Raw genomic sequence first — 21,632 nt, 5'->3', positions numbered from 1 at the left:
ACATCTCCAGAGCCTTGAGAGCTTCCATCTCCTTGGTGATTTGGGGAGGAAGAATTGCTACAGAGTGAAAGAAGAAAGAAAAGAATTATTAGGATTTTATTAAGCAAAATACTTCAGCCTTGCTGAAAATCCACTTGAATGAGCTCAAAGTACACAGACCAGACAACACCACTGTAAATCATTCCTTGCTCACCCAAGTTTGGTTATGGTCGTTTAACTAATGTCTCAATTCTAAATGCTTTTAGCAATGCAACTGCTGTTGAAAAGCTTGTGAAGATTATTGTTGGCTTTTCTTCTTGCAAATTCTACTGACTGTGTATGAGGGGAGTGAAGACTTTGTACTGGAAGAAGCTGAACTGTTTCCATAGACAAGAACTAAATCTGCATAGTTCAGAGGTAAAGGATTTGCTACATGGCAAAGGACAAGAGGAGAAGTTTTCAGCAACGTACAGAAGAAAGATGACTGCTGCAGCAGAAGTAATGACTCTGGGTAATGTCAAACTCTAAAACAAATACGCAAAGCCAAACCAATCCCTCATTCCCCACTGGGACCAGAAAGCAGCTGCATTTACTCAGAAAGCACCTCCGAACCACCACGATTTTAAAACAGAGTCTTTAATTAGGGTACACAAAGAAACCTACCTGTCTGGGACACTGTAGGTGTTATGTTGAGCAGAGGTAAAGGCTGGAGCAGGAGTGGGACTGTTGTTTACAAATGTTGTAGGAGTATCAGGCCATGGTGAGCACTGAAGATAAAGAATTAAAGCTTAAGTTTCTCTTGGCAAACCAGAGCATGCTTTATTCTGAGGCACACTTCTTTAAATGAAAGCCAGGGGTTTATCCACAGCGAGTTTTGATTTGACATTACAAATACAGACTCCCTCCATCCCACGCATAACATGCAGATACTCCAGGTAAAAGTCACTTCTGGTTTATCTTGTTCTTTCATTGAGACTCCTATTTATACTGTCTTCTGTTCACAAAGTGAAGGTACTAATGGTGGAACTGACAGAAGACTGATCCAGATTACTCAATTTAACACAAACCAACCCAAGCCATCTGCTGAAAAACGTTTTTCATCCTAAAAGGGGTGAAAGGGCTGATTAAACTGCAGGCATCATGTCCTGACAATAGATGCTCAGCAACAGCAGGTGAAAGTATGAAGCTAGATTTAACCTTGTGGATAAATTTAACGTATTTAATGTCCTGATGAAATGCATTCAGAATATTCAGTAGTAATCCTGTGAGCTTGAGAAACTGCAGGACTAAACTGATACCTACATGTGCTGCTCTTGAGGGCCCCCTCAACTGCCTGGTAAACTGGAGGTTTTATATATAAATATAAGCCACCACAAGTATATGATGAGGCAGCTGTTTCATTCAGTCAGGTTTTTTGGGGTGTTTTTCTTAAACCATCATGATTCAGCCCTTCAAAACGAGACCAGCATTTGGTGTCTGCAACACCACTGCAAATCCAGGCTTTTAAAGAAGAATAAAACCCAAACAGAGTTTGGTTTGTTCAGAGACAAACAGATGGGATTTAAGACAAACAAGATGCCCAAGATCAAGTAAGCTAAGAGCATGCCTCTTCAAACAACAAGGATTTCCGACACATGTATCATGCACCAGCTAAACGCCCTGTAAGGAAATTTCCCGAGTTACAGCATGGTTTGGTGGGGGAAGAAGCAGACCTGATATTAATGGGAACATGTTTCAGCTACTGTGTTGAAAAACCTTTTCACTATCCAGGGGAAACAGAGTAAATAAGCACAAAACCAGCTGCAACCTCCTGTAAACCAGTCCACGACATTGCTGTGCTGGACTCCGGTTGTCCGAGCAGGATCCTGAGCTCCCCAGCACGGCACATACAGTTTAAAAACCCTAAGTCTTGTATGTCCTGCATAGCTTAGAGGCTGCCCAAGATGTGATTCAGGGCAGTATGTCTGCGAGGCACTGTGCACTGTCTTTGATTACATGGTCAAAGCCACCCGTTACATCCCAAAGAGCTCAATCCACACAAAGCATGCTCCTCTATGACCCACCGGTGTTACCCACTCTTCCTCCTGTTCTGTATATTCCCATCTGTTGTTTCTCTTCTCAAACTCATTTTAACGATCAGCTCAAAGATGCTGTGTTACAACAGGTAGTTAAAAAGAGACCTTCATTCCCTAATGTGGTCCAAAGCCATGACTTAAAAATAAAGGCTCAACACAATCTAACTTTGTTCTTCTGACATACCTGGAAAGCATCATTTCTTTGGTGTGTTTTTCCATTCACTCCCTAAATTTTAAGGCAAGATGTTTATCAGGACATACAGATGCAAGCTGCACATCCTCAGCTGCAATTCCATCACAAGATTCCATTCAACACTGTTAAAATCAGGGGCAGGGAAGAATGCATTCCAGCCAGAGAACAGCTTCTGAGCCATTCCCAAGGTGTGCACTGCAGTTACTGATTCTGGCCTTCAAACCCAGCTGAAGTTGTTCACAACAAAACTTGAGTTTAAAGGCAGGAAGAAGCACATCTGAAATATCTGGGTAAAGAAAATCCCATCCCAAAGCAAGAAGCCTTTCTTCTGCTAGAAACACTTTCTTACCTTGTGTTCTCTTCCAACAAAAATGTTACTACCTATCCACTGAGACTGAATGAGCTGGTTAAACAGGAAAACAGGCAGTAATTATAATACTACTGCAGCATGCCTAATTGCTGCAGTTCTCCTGCTTTACACATTGTGGAGGGGAAAAGTTAGTATTTGAGCACTGAGATTACAAGGTTCAAGGAAGTCTAGCATTAAAAGAAAAAAAGAGAGAAAAAAGGCAACACTACGTATTCTTCAAGTGTCTTCAAGCAAGTAAGCTTGAGCTGCTTATGCCTCTGGAATCACTCACATGCACGACTGTCCTGCATCTCACAAACCCATGGGATTCAGAAACAGGGTCAGACAAATGCCTGGGCATCAAATGTGTTAACACTACAAAGATTCAGCAGGGATTCTAACATCTAACACCCACAGGAAGTTTCTGGGCACTGGAGGGTTATGAGGGGAATGGATCACAGGCACAGCCTTCCTGAAACAGCATCTGCAACTGCCACTACCAGGAACAGGCAACTGGACGTCAAAGACTCGTGGCCTGATCAATCAGGATGTTTCTTATACTCTTAAGCACGACACTGAGTTAACCAGAGCACATTCAGCAAGCTAATGATACTAATAGTGAAGTCCCTGGCCACTGAGAGAAAGATGTCACCCTGCCAAACAGAAGCATCCAACTCTGTGAAAAGCCACCAAAGAAGAGAAGAAAGACCGGTCTTAAATCTTTACCTGTAATGAGCAATGAATATATACTGGTCAATCTGCAAAGCTGGTGGCTTTGGTGTCTCGAGACTAACTGCCCTCCATTACTACTACACTGACACAGCTGTGCTGCAGAAATTGTGTCTTATTTCCAAACACTGATTCATTCTTCAAAAGGAGAAAACTGTTTTGGTTACAGATCTTCAACATCCTTCCCTACAGGCCGTGAATGCAGTGTTGACCAATGGCTTCACTAAGTTAAAAAGGAAGATAGGAAATCCTTCCAAGTGGGACTTTCAGGTTCAGGGTATGTAGCATTTTTACTGGGAATGTTCCCAACTTCTAAAAAATTGCAAAATCTCAAGTTATCTAAGCCACTGTTTGATGTCATTTCTCTTCCTACTTCCCATCTACCTGAATCTACCCAAATGCATGCTTTACTATAGAGTAAAACTGAACTTTGGCAACAAACTCCATACTATATTCACATACCAAATAAACACAAACCCAAAGTACAGTAAGTCTAATCCAGCATCGTCTTTAGAGAACAAAGCAGCAATTTTATTACAGCTTTCTTATTGGATGCATAAAATACGAGGTTCTTGGCCAAAACAACTGCAGCTGCTGTGTGCAAAAGCAAAACCCTTCTGCACATCTGTTATGGAGGCAGAAGTAGTCATTTCCAAAATGTGAAGCCAGCCACTCTGCATAAGCTGTATGCTACTGACATTTGCTATATGGAGTATAGATATAGTATTTCTTCAACTTGTTTCTCCTTACATCCTTATGTTGCCAGTTTTGCTCCAGCTGCAGTTCCTAACTCACGGCCTCCAGAAGGTTTTATACTCCAAATTTAAGTCACTTACTGAAAATATTTAGCTTCTGCACCAATCTTCCATATCCAAAACAATGTTCCAACCTATTTCAAGGTCTACACCTCAAAGTCTTCTAACCTCCCTTCATGTGCCCTGTAATCAGTTCTACTTGAAAAAAATTACCATTTGATCAAGTTTAATCAAGTGATAGCTTTATATAGTCTAGCTTGAGATGTAATATAATGTAAAATTATATAACGTGATAAATTTAGCACACATAGTCAATATAATGTGATATACTATAATGTAAGTATTATATGATGTATTATATAATATGTATAATATAAAAATCAACCAAGACACTGCAGACAGAAAGAAGTGTCTTTACAGACACTGTCCTGAAGACCCAACTATCACAATACAATGCCTGCTTTTTCAAATTCAAAGCAGGGGAAGGAATCTGGTGGCTTTTTTTCCCCTCTTCTTCCTTGGATCAGCTCTAGTTTGTATATATTCCAAAGAGTAAAGTCTAGATAGAACTCTCAAGAAAATGAATGAGAAGGAAAATATGGATGATGGTAACAGTAAAACAATCTCTGTTTTTTAGGAAAAGACAGGAGCAGAGTAGAAAGAACTAACTCTTGTTTCACCAAGCTCTTTGTATTGTGTTAGAATCCCATACAAACTGAATTGGAAAGAGAATATATTGAATTTAATGTTTCTTAAAGGAAACACAATAAGAAACCAACCTGACCAAATCAGATTGTGGCTGAGCTCAAAGAAATCCTACTGGGGTAAGGGGAGAAACAAAAAGAAACAGAATGAGACATATCCAGCAAATAGAACAGCTGAATACTGGGGGGGCAAAATAAAAACACCTATGGACAAAATGAGATGCAAATGCAAGGGACAAGAAAGCCAGCCTACATACAAGGCTAGGTGTAGGAGGAAGATAACAATACCCAGTTTTGAAAAGGAGGAGAGTTACAGGCTGGATCAACCTACGTTCTAAAATTCAAGTAAAGGTTACAGAGAAGTATTTCTGGGCACCAAGGAAGCAGCACTGGGTAAGTAACAGCACTCTTGACTTTGTCAAGCAATACACACTCCAGACAACCCTGCTTTCCTTCTGTAACGGAGCTACGGTTCCCCAGACACTCTAAGTACAAGATTCCATCTCTAAAGACACCATATGTAAACCAGAGTCAATCCTCATACTAAATGTAGGGAAACAAGTCTTCAGGTTTTGTGTCTAAGCTCCTCTGTGACAACTGTACTAGCACATCTACCCTGCATGAGGGAAGTCTGGTAACAGCCAAACCTTCTGATGGCTACAAGTGGGAAGACAGAACTGCTCAAAGTAGAGACATGCATCATCCCCTGTCCACAATGACATGGCCCACAAGATCAGCCTGTCTGGTGACAAGAGAGGGTGGCTGAGGAGTTGGCCTTCAAGCTGTACATCACACATTTTCTAGATCAAGCAAATAGGTTACACACTCAACTAATATAGTTACAACCAGTACTTAATGAGTGTATAGTGGTAAGGTTTCACTAAGAATACAGCAAAAATAGCGTTTCATGGCATTTTGTATGGGCTTGGTGACTTCTAATAATTTTGCTCATGATACAAATCACTGTAATGATGGAACAGGCTGTGTGTTAAATCTGCACATCATACCAAGTTAGCAAGGCTGAAAGCATTTCATCCCGCAGGAATGGAAGTCAAAATGATCTCAGACCAGTGTTTTATTAAGCGCAAATGTCCAACAGGAAGAGTCAACTGCACAACAGGAGAACTGGAAAGCTGTACACAGTTGCTATTCCAAAACAGTCTGTGGGTTACCCTTCAGCCCAAGCAACAAGTCAAGAAATAAACACACACATAAAGCACACACTTTGTGTGCTTTGGGAAAGGCAACAGAAGTCCAGTACTACCTGTCTCACCTAATCTTTCTTTGCTACAATTAAAGTAATGCTAAAAGAAGCTTAAGTGTTTCAGGAGATTGTTAAGAGGGGGTTGGACAAGTTTCAGGTATCATTTGGCTACAGTTCGTTCTACTCTGGACAAGGGATTTGTCACATCTTTTAAAAGCACCTTTTCCTATATTCTTCCTGGAAGTAACAATCACTGAATGAAGTACTTACAGGAACAGAGAGAGAGAAGAGGAGGTGGCAGGGGAAGTACAAATCCCTCCAGGAACCAGCTTCAGAAGACACTTCAGCCATGTCTTAAAAATGAAAGTGATAAAACACCTATTTCTCCTGCCTGTACCCCCCCCCCCCCAGGGCCATGTGCAACAAGTGAAAGGATGTCTGCACTGCCAAAGAACTGTAAATGTACACCTTAAAGATACCAAAAACCCCAGCAGCCAAGAACAGTAGAAGGCAAATTCAGACAGCTCAGTGCTAACAGTTTCAGGGGGTAAAAAGCCCCCACATCCTCCAAAGAACCCATCTGACTTCACGTTGCTTCTTCTCTCCCACCCAGTTACATGGTTTATAAACAAGAGGCATACACTGAAGTATTTTATAACCTAAATGTGAAACTGATGTCTGAGTCAAGGCAGTCAATGCCTGCACACTGCTGGGAAAGAGCGGTCAGCGCATCATCCCTGTTCAAAGAACAGCCAGTTGTTTTCCACAGTCACAGTATTAACTGACATTTCAACTTGCCAAATGGGTGATGGAGAATCATTTCTCATCTGAAAATGTAAGGTCTCAATGGTACTCACAATAAGAAACACCATTTAAGAAATCCTGGAGTGTGCAGGATGTGCGTTGAGATTCACGTGGGGGCACAGACTTAGTGTGCACCTACCATGAAGGGGTACTGACTCGTCTGAACTGCATTAAACCTGCTTAAAGCACAGTATGTAGCTGGCTAAAGGAAAAAGTCAGTAACTAGTGACCAACCATCTGCAGTACTACATGGTGTTTTAAAAATACTGACGTACATGGAAACTTACATTGAATCTAAGTACAGATATGGAACAAAACACTAAATTTCACCAATCTTACTTCTAATTACACACATACAGGAAAGCAAAAAGCTGTTTCATTTAGTCACATAAACGGAAAGCTCTTGACTTTTAAAAGTTACACAGTCCCTCTGCAACAGTTTAAGTGTTAGATTTAGGAAGGATTCCTTTGCTGAAAGCAAACATGGAGTAATTGGTATACATAAAAGTAATAGTAATACACAGCAATCAATGTTTTTACTTTACAAAATGGAAGTTTCTCCTATATCTAACACTGTACAAGGTATCTTGCACAATGAAAAGGTAAGCAGAAGTCCCTTACACTGCCTCGCTTTGCCAGAGAATCACCGTAGTCTGCTGGCAAAGTCCGCTTGCTGGACTTTTTCTGCTCATGTTCAACTGCATCTTCAATTATAGGCTCAAGCCTCATCTGGACAAACACCAAAGATTTGGATCAATTTCTTTTCGTTATACAGTGAGGAAAGATCTAAAAGCCTTTTAGAAACTTCTGAAATCTTTAGAACACTGCGTAGAACTCACTGATGTTTAAATAAAATGCAAAAACCTGCTGAGGCTCTGGCCTTACATTCAGTCACCTCCAAAACCAGAGACTTTGAAGCTCAAACTAGGCAGATAATTAAACTCCAGATTCCCCCCTCTTCTTTTCCCCCTCCAGCTGCAAGGTTTTTAGATCTCTACCAAAAGACTTGCTCTAGGGTTCAGCGCCGTCAGTGTTGGAACACACTCAGGTTGAACGCAAGCACCTATCTAGTCTCTAAATGAAAGTTTACCAAACAAAGAACTTAAAACGGAATGTTGCTGTTCACTGGACAAGTTTGACAAAGAAAAAGCTTATCTTTGTATAGAACTAATTCTTCCCCAACCCTTCCAAGACTACAGCTAAGTAATATGCCGTATCTATGTATTTCCTCCTCGGTTAGCAGATGCAATTCTAATTTGTTACCTCTGTAAGAACTGTGGTGTCATATGAAGGCTGATACTTTTCTTTTTCATGTGCAGTTCGCTTTTCCATCTTTTCTCTGTCTGTTTTCTGTTTCCTGTCTGCTCCTTTTGGCTAAAAATGGATAGTTACATGAACAAAAACGCAAGTGGAAAATGGTTTTATAATTGAAATCTGATCTCAGAAGTAGTAAGATAAAGGTATCCCCCATCTTTATGAGAGCTTCTGGGAGACTTATTAAGGATATGTTTTCTGTTACCTTAAAAACTTTGATTTGACAACTGGCTGAATGCAGATGATCTGTATATTCTCCATTTTCAGTCTGTTTAAAAGTGTCAACCTGAATCCTAAAAGGAACTCCTTTCTCTCCTCCATGCTTACGAGGGGTAAATTCAGTGCTGATACAATGTACCTGGAAAAAACCAACCACCAAACAAAAAGGACCTTCAGAAGTATTCTAGACATGGATTTTACTCCAACATCACACACATTTTCTAAGGACAAGGAACAAAATACCCAGCCTATCTGAGGACCAAGCTGCAAAACTAACATCTTACTCCTTTTCATGCCCATATTGAAATGAAGCCAAAAACACTGCATTTGAGTTGACAAGGGAGAAGGGAAACAAGGAAGTGGGTCACCAAAATCTCTCCACAAAGCAGAAGTCATTACAGGTCTTTATTAAATTGAGACCTTGCTGGATCTTAGGAGAATGTATGTAGAATCACAGAATGGTTTGGGTTGGAAAGGACTTCATGATCATCCAGTTCCAACCCCCCTGCCATGGGCAGGGACACCTCACACTGAACCATCTCACCCAAGGCTCTGTCCAACCTGGCCTTGAACACCACCAGGGATGGAGCATTCACAACCTACCTGGGCAACCCATTCCAGTGCCTCACCACCCTTACAGTAAAGAACTTCTTCCTTATATCTAACCTGAACTCCCCATTTAACCCATTCCCAACAACTGTAAGATACCATTGCCCAATGAATTATAGCTAGAATAAACTTGAGTTACTTGTAATAAATCCTACCACACTGGGTTTATAAGCTAGAAATACCCCTAAAAGACATCGAAGGAGAAAATCAGTGCAACAGAAAGAGTTATGATGCATCTTACTGGACAGGCCTCCCAACTTTATGGGGTTTTTTTGCTTCCTTATGGAATTTAAAGCAAGCCAGTGCCCCAGTGCTTTTTATTTCCTTTGGCTATCAACAACAAAGACCCACAGACTGGAAATTGAAGCTTTAAGTGTGTAATCAGTGCTGCTATGCTGTGCTCTCTAGCCTTCAGAATAAGTGAACTACACTTGCACAACCATAATAACCAGATCCGTTTCATTCGGTCTGTTATTGCTTCTAAGGAAGTGCATAAACAAAACCATCCAGTAATTTCTCTCACATTCCTTCAAGGAGACTGCATTTTAGTAATTATGCAATTCTTAGTAGAAAAAATGGCTTCAGCTGTACTAGATTGAGGTTACTGTACTTGCAGTGTGGAATGTAACCTATTTTAGCAGCCTCAGTAAGAACTGCTGCTACCTCAAACTTCATACCTCCACCTTTTTATCTTATAGTAAAACCAGATGAGAGACAAACGTGAGCTAAAAGTTCCAATGCAAACCTGAACATTCTATCTAAATGATTTCCAAAGACATCATGCTCAACTGCCCTGCGTACCAAAGACATAAATGACAAAGATCCTACCCCAAGGAAGCCTACTGACACAGTAAGAAACAGCTTTTCACTGTCTGATTTAAAACTCTTCGTAGCACATTACTTTTCGTTTTGTATCCTCAAGCCTGAGCCTCTGCTGCAGCTCAGCACTAGGAGGGGGGGAGACTCAACTACACCAGAACCATCAGTGATGACAGTTATTCAGAGGGATATAAATTAACTCTGTGTGTGTGTGTATATATATATATAACCTTGACAGCTTTATTCACAGAACTTTCTGAAAGCCTTTTATATAAATTACTTTGATGTAAATTTACTGTTGTTTTTAAAAGATGTTTCAATAAACCCAAGTGAAGCTGAAAACCCTAACTAGGGACCCTTACAGAGCTATGAACCTGTGTTTATTGACATAGCTGGTATTTACTGGCTATCCCACAAGTAAGAAACCAGGAAGCCTCACAGTGCAAACATACTACTGTTTGTGACCTGAAAGGCACCAAACACAGACATCCAGTCAAGTAAAATGTCAAACCTGAATAAAAGCAGATGTACATTTTGTTGGATCCCACAAAAATTCAACTGCATTGAGCTGGCTTGGATTTGTCTTGATATCAATGACTCCAACAGACATTGGAATATCTATTAAAATAAGTAGTATATGTTTCAAAATAATCATAGTCCAAGAAAACACTACACATACATTTTAATACAAGGTTACCATCAGCAAACACAGGCAGGGTGGAAAAATACGGGCTTTGGTAGCCTGACCATAAGCCTGGAAGCAGTTTCTTAGGACTGATCTGAAGAATCTTTGTAGACTCAAAATACAAAGTGCTCAGGGTTTGGGGGTGTTTTTTCATTCCCTTCCTTCCCCCTCCCAATCCCCCCATACACAGCTTATGCACCAAAACCAAGCAAGTTACTCAAAATACAGAAACCATGTTGGTGCCGTTTCCACAGTCCTCTAGAGAAGTTACTTTTGATTGTGTTCTCCTAATTACTGTAACATTTAGCAATCAAAACTAGGAAGATTACTAAATGTGTAAGGCTGTAGTTGCTATCTTACTGCTTATCTTGCTTCTGTAGCACTTGAAGGTTTGAAAAGAACATGTAAGTGGTGGAACATTTACAATCAAAATAAACACTACGACAAAGCAGCATACAGAAAACTGGTCTGTGTGTTTTCAGGAGCCCTAGCATCAATCTGACCATGATCAACCTCAATTTGGAAACTGATTTTCTTCAAGCATCAACAGATAGAAACAGTTATACCTAAGTCGAGAAGTCTGTCCCCAGGGCGGTTCCACTTCCAACCTTCTAGCTGCTGGTGCTCTGTATATTGCAACCTTCGGTCATGGAACACAACTCTGATAATACTCTAACAAAGAAGAAAACAAGCATCTGATGAGCCACAAAGTTACTGCATGTTTAGAAACAGCTTGAAGATAAAGCATTAAAACACTGCAAAATAGCAACAGTGCCAAAAGTACGTATTTACAGCAAAAAAACTGGTAACCATCAGTATCCAGAAATATTATGGATCACAGAAACAGAACTGAGCAGCGCAAGAGATCTGAAAATGTAGTAAAAATGCAAAAGAGAATTACATGTGGTTGCATATTCTGAAGGTCACTGTGAATTACACCCAGTGAACCGAGCAACACTGACAGCACAATACCAACACTGCGTAGGCAACACCAACTTATTTTAGATACCAAACACCGAAGACTTGATCTGTTCTGAAAAGCAGTGAATATAGTTTGATCTTTCTTCTTTTCACTCCCTTTCCTGGTATTTGTCAGCATATTTACAACAAATCCATGATCTTCAGCACGAGTAAGAATAAACCTCACCACTTTTCCAACTATTCGAGCTGAAACACTAATCTAAAAGTACTACGCAACCGATGCAGCCAGAAGCAGTGCAGTTAACCAACAATACCTATTTTTGTGACCAGCTCTGGTACAGCTGTGCACTTCAGTCATACTCTGCCACAATACATACAGAGGGGGAAAAATACTGTACAGATTAATTGCTACTGAACAAACCAAACCCCAAATTTCTATCTTTTTTTTCCCCCCATTTGTCTATGGTAAGGATTAAAGTGTCCAAAAAACCCCAAAACTTTTAAATGAAGTGTCTCTTCAAGATACACTGAACCACCTTGGCTTTATTTCAAAGCTAACAAGAAAGCACATGTGCACGTGTGAATACACGCACACGCAACCCCCAGCTCCTTTGTCCCTGCAAACTGGCAGGTTTGGGACCTGGAAATGCCTGCAACCATCCTTCACCAACATGGAATGCCTGCCTTAAAGTACTGGCATTACAGTATTTAAGTAATGGAAAGTTTGTTGATGCAGCATTACAATTCCCTGATACAATAAAATTCATTTCTTTAGATTTTTACCTACCAAATGGCTCATCACTAATATATGAACCTGTCAAATTACAGCAGAGACAGAGCCCAAGGCTATCAGGAAATAGCACTTAAGGCAGGCAAAACAGTCAACACAAGTCAACGTGCCCAGCTGTAAAGGGTTTAATTACACAACTCAAATCCCAGTCTTATGCTTGTGCTTAACACTTCCTGGAATTACACCTGAACAAGCTTCCCACAGGCAAGAATAAGGCACAGGACCACACAAGTCAGCCGAAGTTCACAAATCATATGGCTCAAAGTATCCAGTGACAACAAGAAAAACAAAATCCATACAATGTATAGTCTGTAGATTGGATTTCTCTCACCTACAGACACCTTAATCTGAGATCACTGCTCCTTTCACTGTGTGCTTCCTTTTACTCAGGCTGAAAGACATGGGCACATCTACTGGAGAATTATCTCATCTTAAACCAGATCAGACTGCAGACCTTGTGAAGGGTCCATGATGTGATGAGCTCAACTTTAGCTACCTAAAGTTTCATGAACTGAACCCATTCATAAATGGGGAAACACATACGTGTATATTCTTTTTATTGACAGTAAACTAGAAATAACAAAGCTAGGCATTAGGTTCTTTTGTTGCTCAGATCAGCTGGCTACACACCCTGTGAATCAGAGCCCAATAAACAGTTAAAAACTACTCTCTCCATAAGCAAGCACCAGAGGTTTGTTGGTAACACCATCTAGAGAACTTCACCTTCACCAGTTTCCCATTGATCTCTGGTATGTCTCCAGCTTTCCGATTATCCAGCATCCGTATCTCATAGGACTGACCTTTAAAAAGAAAAGATTTGTATCAGTAGAAGCTATTTTGTGTTTAATGCACCTCAACTAGCATTTGGTTCACAGGACACAAGAATACCAGCCAGTACCTGAAGTCTTTTATAATAGCGGGGGTCACTTTACAACACAGGAATTAATGGAACAAAATGACACTTTTTGGTTCCCTTAAAACTAGAGATCCTTTCAAAGGTGAAGTATTTCATTTCACAAGAAGCATAAGCACTTGGCTCTCTATTATTAGTTTCCAAAGCTGTATTCCTTTATTTTTGAATCTGATAAAAGACAACGTACTGAGAACCAGGCAACACAGCCTGCTCTTCTGAAACAAACTCCTGCACAATTTTTATACTCTTCCTATAACATACATACTACTTGCCCATGTCTCCCTTTGCCCACATACCTGTTGCCTTTGTATGATTTTTAGGCTTTGTATGACTTCAGGAATAAGCATCTGAAAGAGCCAGCTACTGGTTATTTGGGCAAATACATGAGCAAACCTATCTCCCCCAGTGAATGTGATGAACTGGTGTGCTTAGAAAAGACAAAGCTTGAAGTCATTTATTTGAACTACAGGGTGGTTTTTTCTTCTTCTCAGGGGAGCAGCACACACTCATCTGGAAAAAAATCATGTTTCCCTAAATACAGGACAAAACAGATTTCAAAGTTCACTAAGATCAAGTGCACTAAATTCATTACCTTCCACATTACCCTCCAAACTACCTTTATGTTCTAGCGTATACTACATTTAAAAGACATTTATTGACTTGTCCTACAAGGCAGAAGTTCAGCTGTCACAGCCCTGTGACGAGCAAAGGATTCCTTCGATTCCTTTCATCACATCATCGACTGATGTTACCTCCAAACATGGGCTGTGACAATTAATACCCTACGTATGTACAGACTGACTTCACCCCAGCAGCATCTGATCACTGGTAAGACCACTGATTACATAAATCCATACAAAACCCAAATGAACCTAGCGCAGCTGAGTAAAGCAACAGATCATTCATCCTCCTGTATTCAACAGGAGAGAACTTCTTTCCTGTTAGTAAGATCTGTTCAGCTACCAGTGTTAGTTTACTCACACATAACATATGTAAATCCATCTGCATCTATAGACAGCTTTTTTCTCAATCTGGCACTGTTAATTAAAGTTTGGAAGTATCTCTCCTCTCTCATCATTTGTTAGAGAGGGGAGAGAAGAAAACAAAGTATCAGACTGACTGCTCAAGAAGTGGTGTTAACCTTTCATAGGTACAAATTAACACCGAACCTGATGATTTGATGGAGGCAAAAATTAAGGAGTACCCGACTCAAAAACAGCATGGGAAGTTTTCAAGACAAATGGACAGATACATTCCAGTCTAGTTTTGGATCTGAAAGTGGCTTTAGGGGGCCTATAGGGATGCTGGAGAGGGACTCTTTATTAGGGACTGTAGTGACAGGACAAGGGGTAACGGGTTAAAACTTGAACAGGGGAAGTTTAGATTGGATATAAGGAGGAAATTCTTTCCTGTGAGGGTGGTGAGGCACTGGAATGGGTTGCCCAGGGAAGTTGTGAATGCTCCATCCCTGGCAGTGTTCAAGGCCAGGCTGGACGAAGCCTTGGGTGACATGGTCTAGTGTGAGGTGTCCCTGCCCATGGCAGGGGGGTTGGAACTGGATGATCTTAAGGTCCTTTCCAACACGAACTATTCTGTGATTCTATAAAGCGTGGAAGCACTGTGGTGCTCGCTGTGTGTGGAAGCACCACAGCACTGACTTCAGTCATCTCTGCATGGGAGCTAGGTACGCCGCTTCCTCTGCTCTTTCCTGGAGAGCAGCCAAAACAGCAAAGCAGCTCTTTTGCAGTTCCCTCTTCCATAAAAAACACACAACAGTCAAGTTTGGAAGGGACTTCAGGAGGTTGTCTTATCCAACCCCCATGCTCAAGCAGGGCCACCCAGAGCCAGCTGCCCAGGACCCAACTCGTTACACAAATACATCAGTTCAACTCAGTGCTGCAAACTGCTCCTGATTTTAACCAGGCTTCACAAGGGAAGTTGGCCAGGTGTTTTTATTTTTCCCCATATTTAATTAGGAAAAGGGCATCCCAATCCTTTCATTTTCTGACATCAGGAAAAGTTACCAAAGACACTGAAAACCAGATAAGCGTCTTTGGAAAAGAAATCTTTCCATTAAGAGATTTTCAAGGGAAGATGAAACATTTACAGTCATTTCAGACACTGTCACTTAAATGGCAAGCTCTCCTTCAAGGCAAGATAGCAAGCACTTTCTTCCTTCAGCCTGCAAACCTGTGCTGGCTCCCAACACAGAGCTGAGCTTCAGGGGAGGCTGGATCCTGGCACTGAAGAAAGCAAAGTATATTTCTACAGAGCTTAAGGTCTATAAAACTTTGAAGCTTTTTAAGCAGTGCAAAGCATCTTGCTGGCCCAGCATACGGCTGCAGTTGGGCTGGTTTTCTCCTGAAGAGAGCACTCAAGCTACCAAGTGGCTAAAAATAAACCTGACAAAGCAAATGGCTGAACACTGCTTGCAAGACACCAGAAATCACCTACACAACATCCACTGGTCACACTAGTAGAAGAGTCAAGTAATGTTTAAAGCATATTTAGACCGACTGGACACATCAAGATGAATCACTTAGCAGCTTTATTCACATGGAAAGCTGAAAGTGATGCTTTGTCATCATGACAGTATCAAATTATACACAATCCACTGTCAGATTTAGGGCTCCAGTACACAGTTAAACAGTTCCAGGCATGACATGCATCACATCATCATGCCATGCATCATGTTCACAGTACTAGAAGCATTTCAACTTGAGCAAAAAGGGTATATGTAAAATGTAAGGATACTAATTCCAGCAAACCTAGTGAAGCAATTAGTGAGGTTAAACAAATCAGGCTAAGGAAAATTCACCAATACATACTCTGCACACTAAGGTAGTGCAGTGCTCAGAGATGCACATGATCTAAGATTAACTGTACCAAAACACGGTAGGATATGGAAAAGAAATGGTGAATGTAGTATTTTAAACTGTTTTTATTTTTCATACAAGTCATTCTGCAGGACTGTGTCTTCTAATCACACTGCTGTCTATTGAGAGATTTGGGGTCAAAGTCCACAAGGAAAAGGAAAAGCAAAACTAATGATCTTACAGCATGAGAGCCAAGGGAGGGGGAGAGAGGTGGGTGAGTGCACAAAAACATCGATATGGTCCAAAACAAATGATAAATGATATGAGTTCAGCATACCAGCTGACTAAGATTAGGACACCAATGTCATTTCCAGAGGCGAGGGTGGTTTTATCACATGGCAATGACTATATCCATAGTATTCTAACAGCAATCAGTGCCCTCTTTAGAGGAAAAACTGAATTTTCATGCAAATCAACTGCAGGCTATGAGGGGAAAGACTCACACAAAATACTTACTGTTAACTTCTGATAAATATAGGATAGTGAAATCACACACAGACTACAAAGGCAGCTGCACTTGTGGGTTTGATTCAAACATAATACTGTTCCGGGCACATACACACAGATAATTTGAGAGTGATTAGAGTGGCCTCTGTTATGAAAAACTTTGTTTAGAATTGACATTTTAACATTTATTATGACTTTTTGAGGGGGTCTGTGCATGCCTGAGCAATTTAATCAGACTTTATCAAGTTTAAACATGAATGCCACATTAATCCTGTATTTTAAGCTATTACTGCCTGAAGTTTGCCTCCTAATAGCTCCATACTGGAGGGAAGTGTGGGACGGAGAGGGGTAACACACAGAGGGGTGAGAAAGAAATAAAGGCAAAACAAAACCAAAACAGCCTCTAAAAGGGAAGTAATGACAGACTGCAGCTATGGGTCTGCAAGTTGGACAAAACAAGATTACTAGTAAGGTATCCAACCTCATTTCCTACATGCATTTAACTTTGGATGTACCCACATGTATCAAAACATTAAATACAATTCCAGTTTTAGACTTGCACCAGAAGCTGTATGCACTACAGTTATGCCTGCAACGTTTGTATACCAACCTTGATTCAAGTATGTCAGAGTTTCATCATACAATTTTACAGCTGGGGATGTTGCAGCACACATAACATACTGGAAGGGTGGATGTTTGGTCTCATTTTCTTGTGGAAGGCTGGAATCTTCCTGTTTGAAAATAGGCAGTGCCAAAACATCACTGAAAAGAACAGAAATAACTCTGTGAGACTGCTGGCCCTGTTGTGCCTGAAGTTAAAGAAAAAAAAAGAAGTTGTTTGTAACTTAAAAAAGCCACAGTGGAATACATACAGCATTGTGTCAGTTCATCAGTGAAACCAAAGGGAGCAGTATCCAAAACATTTCCCACCAAGCTTTTAGGCTACAATACGCAAGCAGTGTTTTGGGACCCACCCAGACAATGCAGTTGCGCTGATCCTCTCAACATTTAATCTGCAGCTCTTGCCTCCACTGAAAAAAGTCACTCTTTGAACCTGTCAACACAGGCAAGCTTGCCTAATATCCATGCAGCTCTCAGCTTTGAAATGATATATTCCTCAAAGGAAGTTAGGTACCCTGTGAAAGTCCCTCTCCCCTTTTAGTACCATTATAGCTAAGCTATTAATTCTGCTGACATTGCAGATTTTTCAGTCTCAGCTTTTATGGGGCTTTAGCATAACGAATAGCACAAAAATCATTGAGCAGCAGCTTCACAAAACAGAAGTTAGAGAAAGCACATGCCAAGATTCACTTCACTTATAGAAGACAACCACAAAAACCTGGAAACTGACAGAGTAAGTCAGAGCAATCCATGCTGTCCGCAGTCAGAGCATCACTACGGCCAACAAACACACTGCTTTCTGCAGAAATACTGTGTTAGCAATAGTCATGTTCCTTACGTACAGTAATGCTGTTGCACAAAACTTCAAAGAGATCAGTGAGTTGTGCTCAAAGGCGTTTTCTTGCACTTAATTTTTGTTCATAATAAAATTACCTGCAGATCCATGAAACTTTCTTTGGAAACTAGTTTCTAAACTGATGGAAGATTTCTCACATCACCTCACTTGTTGATTTAGGTTTTAATCTACATGCATCTTATTTGTTTCTTTTGCACTGCTCACAGTCATAACTTAGTATATTTTGTAACAGAATTATAAATATATCTGTATTGCACTATTATTTATGCATTGTACCCTAATATTTTTGAAATAAAATTGCCTTTTTTTTTTCCTGTTTCTCATCTCTGTGAGAGCCTGCTTTATCTAAAGAGAGCTCTAAATTCCTCTTCATTTCCAGCTTGTATCCGGAGAATCAAAAAGTACCAGGATCATAATCCATTTAAAAATTGAATTTACAGCCAATATTTTTGTGTCACAAAAGACTATAGTATAGACTTGGTCTGTGCAAATACTGGATACAAGAAGTGAGTCTGGGGCACCCTAACTGTTCTTTCAGAGCGTGTGCCCCATCACACTCCACTCGCTGCCTGGGAGAAGCTACACTGACCTGGAAAAGGAAATACTTATGAATGGTGAAAAAGCTTAAGACATTTGTCTGTACCTTGTAGACACTATCCCAAAATATCAACCAGAAATAAGACACCCATACGGGTTCCTTTCCTCTAGGAAGAAACCACAGAAGATGGGAGCAACCAGGTCTAGCGGGGGGCATCCCCGATCAATGGCAGGGAGTTGGAACTAGATGGCTGGATGATCCCTTCCAACCCGATGGTTGATGCCTTCCAACCATTGGTGGAAGGTGGTTGGAACTTTGGGTTGGACGATCCCTTCTAACCCAAACCGCTCTGTGGTTCTGTGAAAGCAGGACAAGGCAGGATACTGTCCAAAAAACCAATACAAGCCTGCTGAACCATCTTAGCCACTTCTGATGTCAGCTCCCCAAACTGAAGCCCATAAGAAGCTGTGTTCCTTAACCAGTTACAGAGGAAGATAATGTGAAATATGCACTTAAAGGAAGCAGGCACTTAAAACAGACAGTTTACTTCCATAGAGAAAAGGAACATCATATCCAGAGGTAGGACAGAACATTTCCTAGATGGGTGGACTGCTGCCTAAGGATGACTCAGAAGAAACAAGCAGATGCTTCATGCCTTGATGTCAGTGAAAAGGGCAGCACGAACAGAGGGCAACTCAACACAAGAGGGAGCGCTGCGACCAGCAGAGAAGCACCATCTCAAGGCAGGACAATGCCTTCTACACCAAGAACCCAAGCTTGTCACACACTTTTGGCACATAAAGTACTAGCTCGTGTGCTTATGAAGAGGAACTTTAAAACAGAAAGAACATGGAAACAATAACAGTGTTTAAACCACACACAGAAGAGTCTAAGTGCAATACAGAAGGCATGCAAAGTACCTCACAAAATCAGTGACCTGTAATTGTCAACAAGTTCTGCAGCGCTTGCTTTCACACAACACAAAAGAGAAGCACTTTGCATACTTATCTTCCAAGCCTTACTTTCCCACAATTTAAAGATAAAAACGCATCTGGTCTAGCTTCAAAACATGTGCTGCTGTTATGAACTAGTTAAATTAACAGACAGGGCACTGGAAGCCAAAAAAATACAAATGGAAGACAAATTTAGCCAGCTTTAAACCTGCTTTTGCTAATACTTACAAAGTGCTAATGACTAATTGCCACTGTGGAAGAAAGAAAAAAAAAAGAAAAAAAAGTCATCCAACTCCTGAACCCTGCAATTTAGCTGTAAAGAGCATAATGTGCATTCTTAAATGCCACCATGCCATAAAAAAAAGCTCCAGCAAATAGCACAAGGCAAACGTAAGGATCTTCATTAATTTTCTCAGATAGAAACATATATTTTTATTGTAAGAGAGTCTTCTGGGTCCTAGTGCATTCCAAAGGAAAAGGGAAACCAATGCAATTTCAAACTCCTTCCTAGACCATCTTTAAATAAATACCACTTAAACAACGTTTTGATATATTTACTCATGAAGAATGAAATACCAGTGTTTTCACATTTAAACACGTGCTTGTTCTCACCTAAAACCAGGTAAGAGCCATGGGCAATTAAAGAGTCAATAAGGTACGAATAAAGTATTTCAAGTTAAAAGTGTCAGTGACAGAGAAACATTAACTGATTTACCACCAGCTATTAATTTCTCTTAAAAACTGTGATGCCTCTTTTCTTACTTTCAACAAGGAAGCTGCTATGAAACACCTGGTCTATAATGCAGTCACCATTGTACAGCAATAGAGGATGACCGGTTTATTTGATATCATGAGCCTGAAGTTCAGCAACGCAAAAGGTCTTCTGGGCAATACTGGCATAAAGGGCTCCTGGCACACAAGCTGCTCAGTGCCTACCCTTCCTCTCTGGGCTGGAAGCTCTATCACTATCTAGCACAGCTGCACAAGTGAGGGTGGTGAAAGCAGGTCATAAAAACCTCGCTGCAGAGAAAACCTGAGGGCAGACATTCTAAGTCCATTTCCTTCCCCAGGACTGGCAGTAACAGTGACGCAGGAACCAGGATGTCTGTGTCTCCTGAGGAAATCACTGGAATGGCTTTAAGACCAGAAGGAGCACTCCTCCCCATGTGCTGAGGCCACAGTGCCCGTTCTTTACCCTTAACACTAGTTCCAACAGGGACCCTCCAAATTGCACAGTGGCAAGCATTGTCTCCAAAGTAAAATTCCCTGCTCACATGGCACAGCTGCAGATGTGAGCTGTGCTCACAGTTCAGAGGAGGAAACCAAGAGCAAACAGAGATTCAGTATTCTTAGTAGTCCTCTTTACCTGCACTGAAGAACAATATCTTGAAAGCGATAAGCTGCATATAATAGACGCTTTTATGTAGATCACATTCCAAAAGACTATATGTACAGATCCTAGATGTCAGCCTCTTCACCACCTCAAACTTTATACTGATCCCATTATAAGACACACAGACCGCCTCCAAAAAAAACCCAAGCCCTCCCAACAAACAGCCCACAGAAAACCAGGAGAGCAGGTCAGCCTCCTCACATCCAGCCTTTTTTACCTTCAGACCCCAGGTCCAATTTCTGCATTTACAATGAGCCAGTGGCCTGGCAATGCCATCACCTGCCCTCAGTGACTCCCTGTCAGGCTTCCCATTTCTGTACACCTCAGCATCCTTCAGTCATTTTCCTGCTCACCCGGTGAAATTTGATCTCCCAATGCAGATCAGAGACAGGCACTTTTACTGCCAGCTTTGCTCAGGTTATTCAACATGGCAAAGAACCTCCCACTGCAGCTGAAGCCCCACTGGCAGAGCTGCCCAGATGGAGGAAAAATCAGTTTTCCAAAAGAGCTGCTGCTGAAGTTATTTTGGGCTACAGCAGAGAAGAGCTTTAAGGAACTGATTCTGCTCTTTTTCTGCCACTGATAACTTCTGATCTTGGGAAACGAGATACTAATTTGGGGGGGGGGGGGGGGGTTGGACCATATTACCTTTAAAGGTCCCTTCCAACCCAAACTATTCTGTGATTCACTTGTCTCATCCAAGTGAACCTTGGACTACTGTCAAGCCAGCTGAAACATAAACGAACAGCAACATTCTGAAGGAGCAGCATCTTTTGTTAGACTTCTTGCTACCATTTGGAAAAGCAGATCGAGGTTCACTCTCCTGACAGATGGAACTCCAAGACCAAATTTCTGAAACTATGAGCTCCAGTGAGAAAAGTCTTAT

General features: G+C 41.0%; 1 protein-coding gene across 7 annotated transcripts in view; it reads right to left on the bottom strand.

Moving 5' to 3' along the window:
- UBP1 (upstream binding protein 1) overlaps positions 1-21,632 on the bottom strand; it is a 44,693-nt gene that overhangs the window by 4,310 nt on the left and 18,751 nt on the right. For 4 of the 7 annotated variants that reach the window (XM_057431387.1, XM_057431390.1, XM_057431389.1 and 1 more), the window contains 9 exons: positions 16,996-17,147; positions 12,873-12,949; positions 11,005-11,110; positions 10,265-10,371; positions 8,312-8,464; positions 8,056-8,166; positions 7,414-7,521; positions 643-746; positions 3-57 (listed from right to left, as the gene is read on the bottom strand). In XM_057431387.1, the coding sequence (XP_057287370.1) occupies positions 3-57; positions 643-746; positions 7,414-7,521; positions 8,056-8,166; positions 8,312-8,464; positions 10,265-10,371; positions 11,005-11,110; positions 12,873-12,949; positions 16,996-17,147 (973 nt within the window). The remainder of the gene's footprint in view (positions 1-2; positions 58-642; positions 747-7,413; positions 7,522-8,055; positions 8,167-8,311; positions 8,465-10,264; positions 10,372-11,004; positions 11,111-12,872; positions 12,950-16,995; positions 17,148-21,632) is intronic. The other 3 variants (XM_057431392.1, XM_057431393.1, XM_057431394.1) reach the window with 2 other exon arrangements.

This window comes from Pezoporus wallicus, unplaced genomic scaffold (genome assembly GCF_028554395.1).
Source record: "Pezoporus wallicus isolate ANWC-B61680 ecotype Strahan unplaced genomic scaffold, APGP_CSIRO_Pwel_v1 scaffold_11491, whole genome shotgun sequence".
Lineage (NCBI taxonomy): Eukaryota > Metazoa > Chordata > Aves > Psittaciformes > Psittacidae > Pezoporus > Pezoporus wallicus.
Note: the sequence above shows the minus strand (reverse complement) of the source record. Positions and strands in the feature narration are given on the sequence as shown.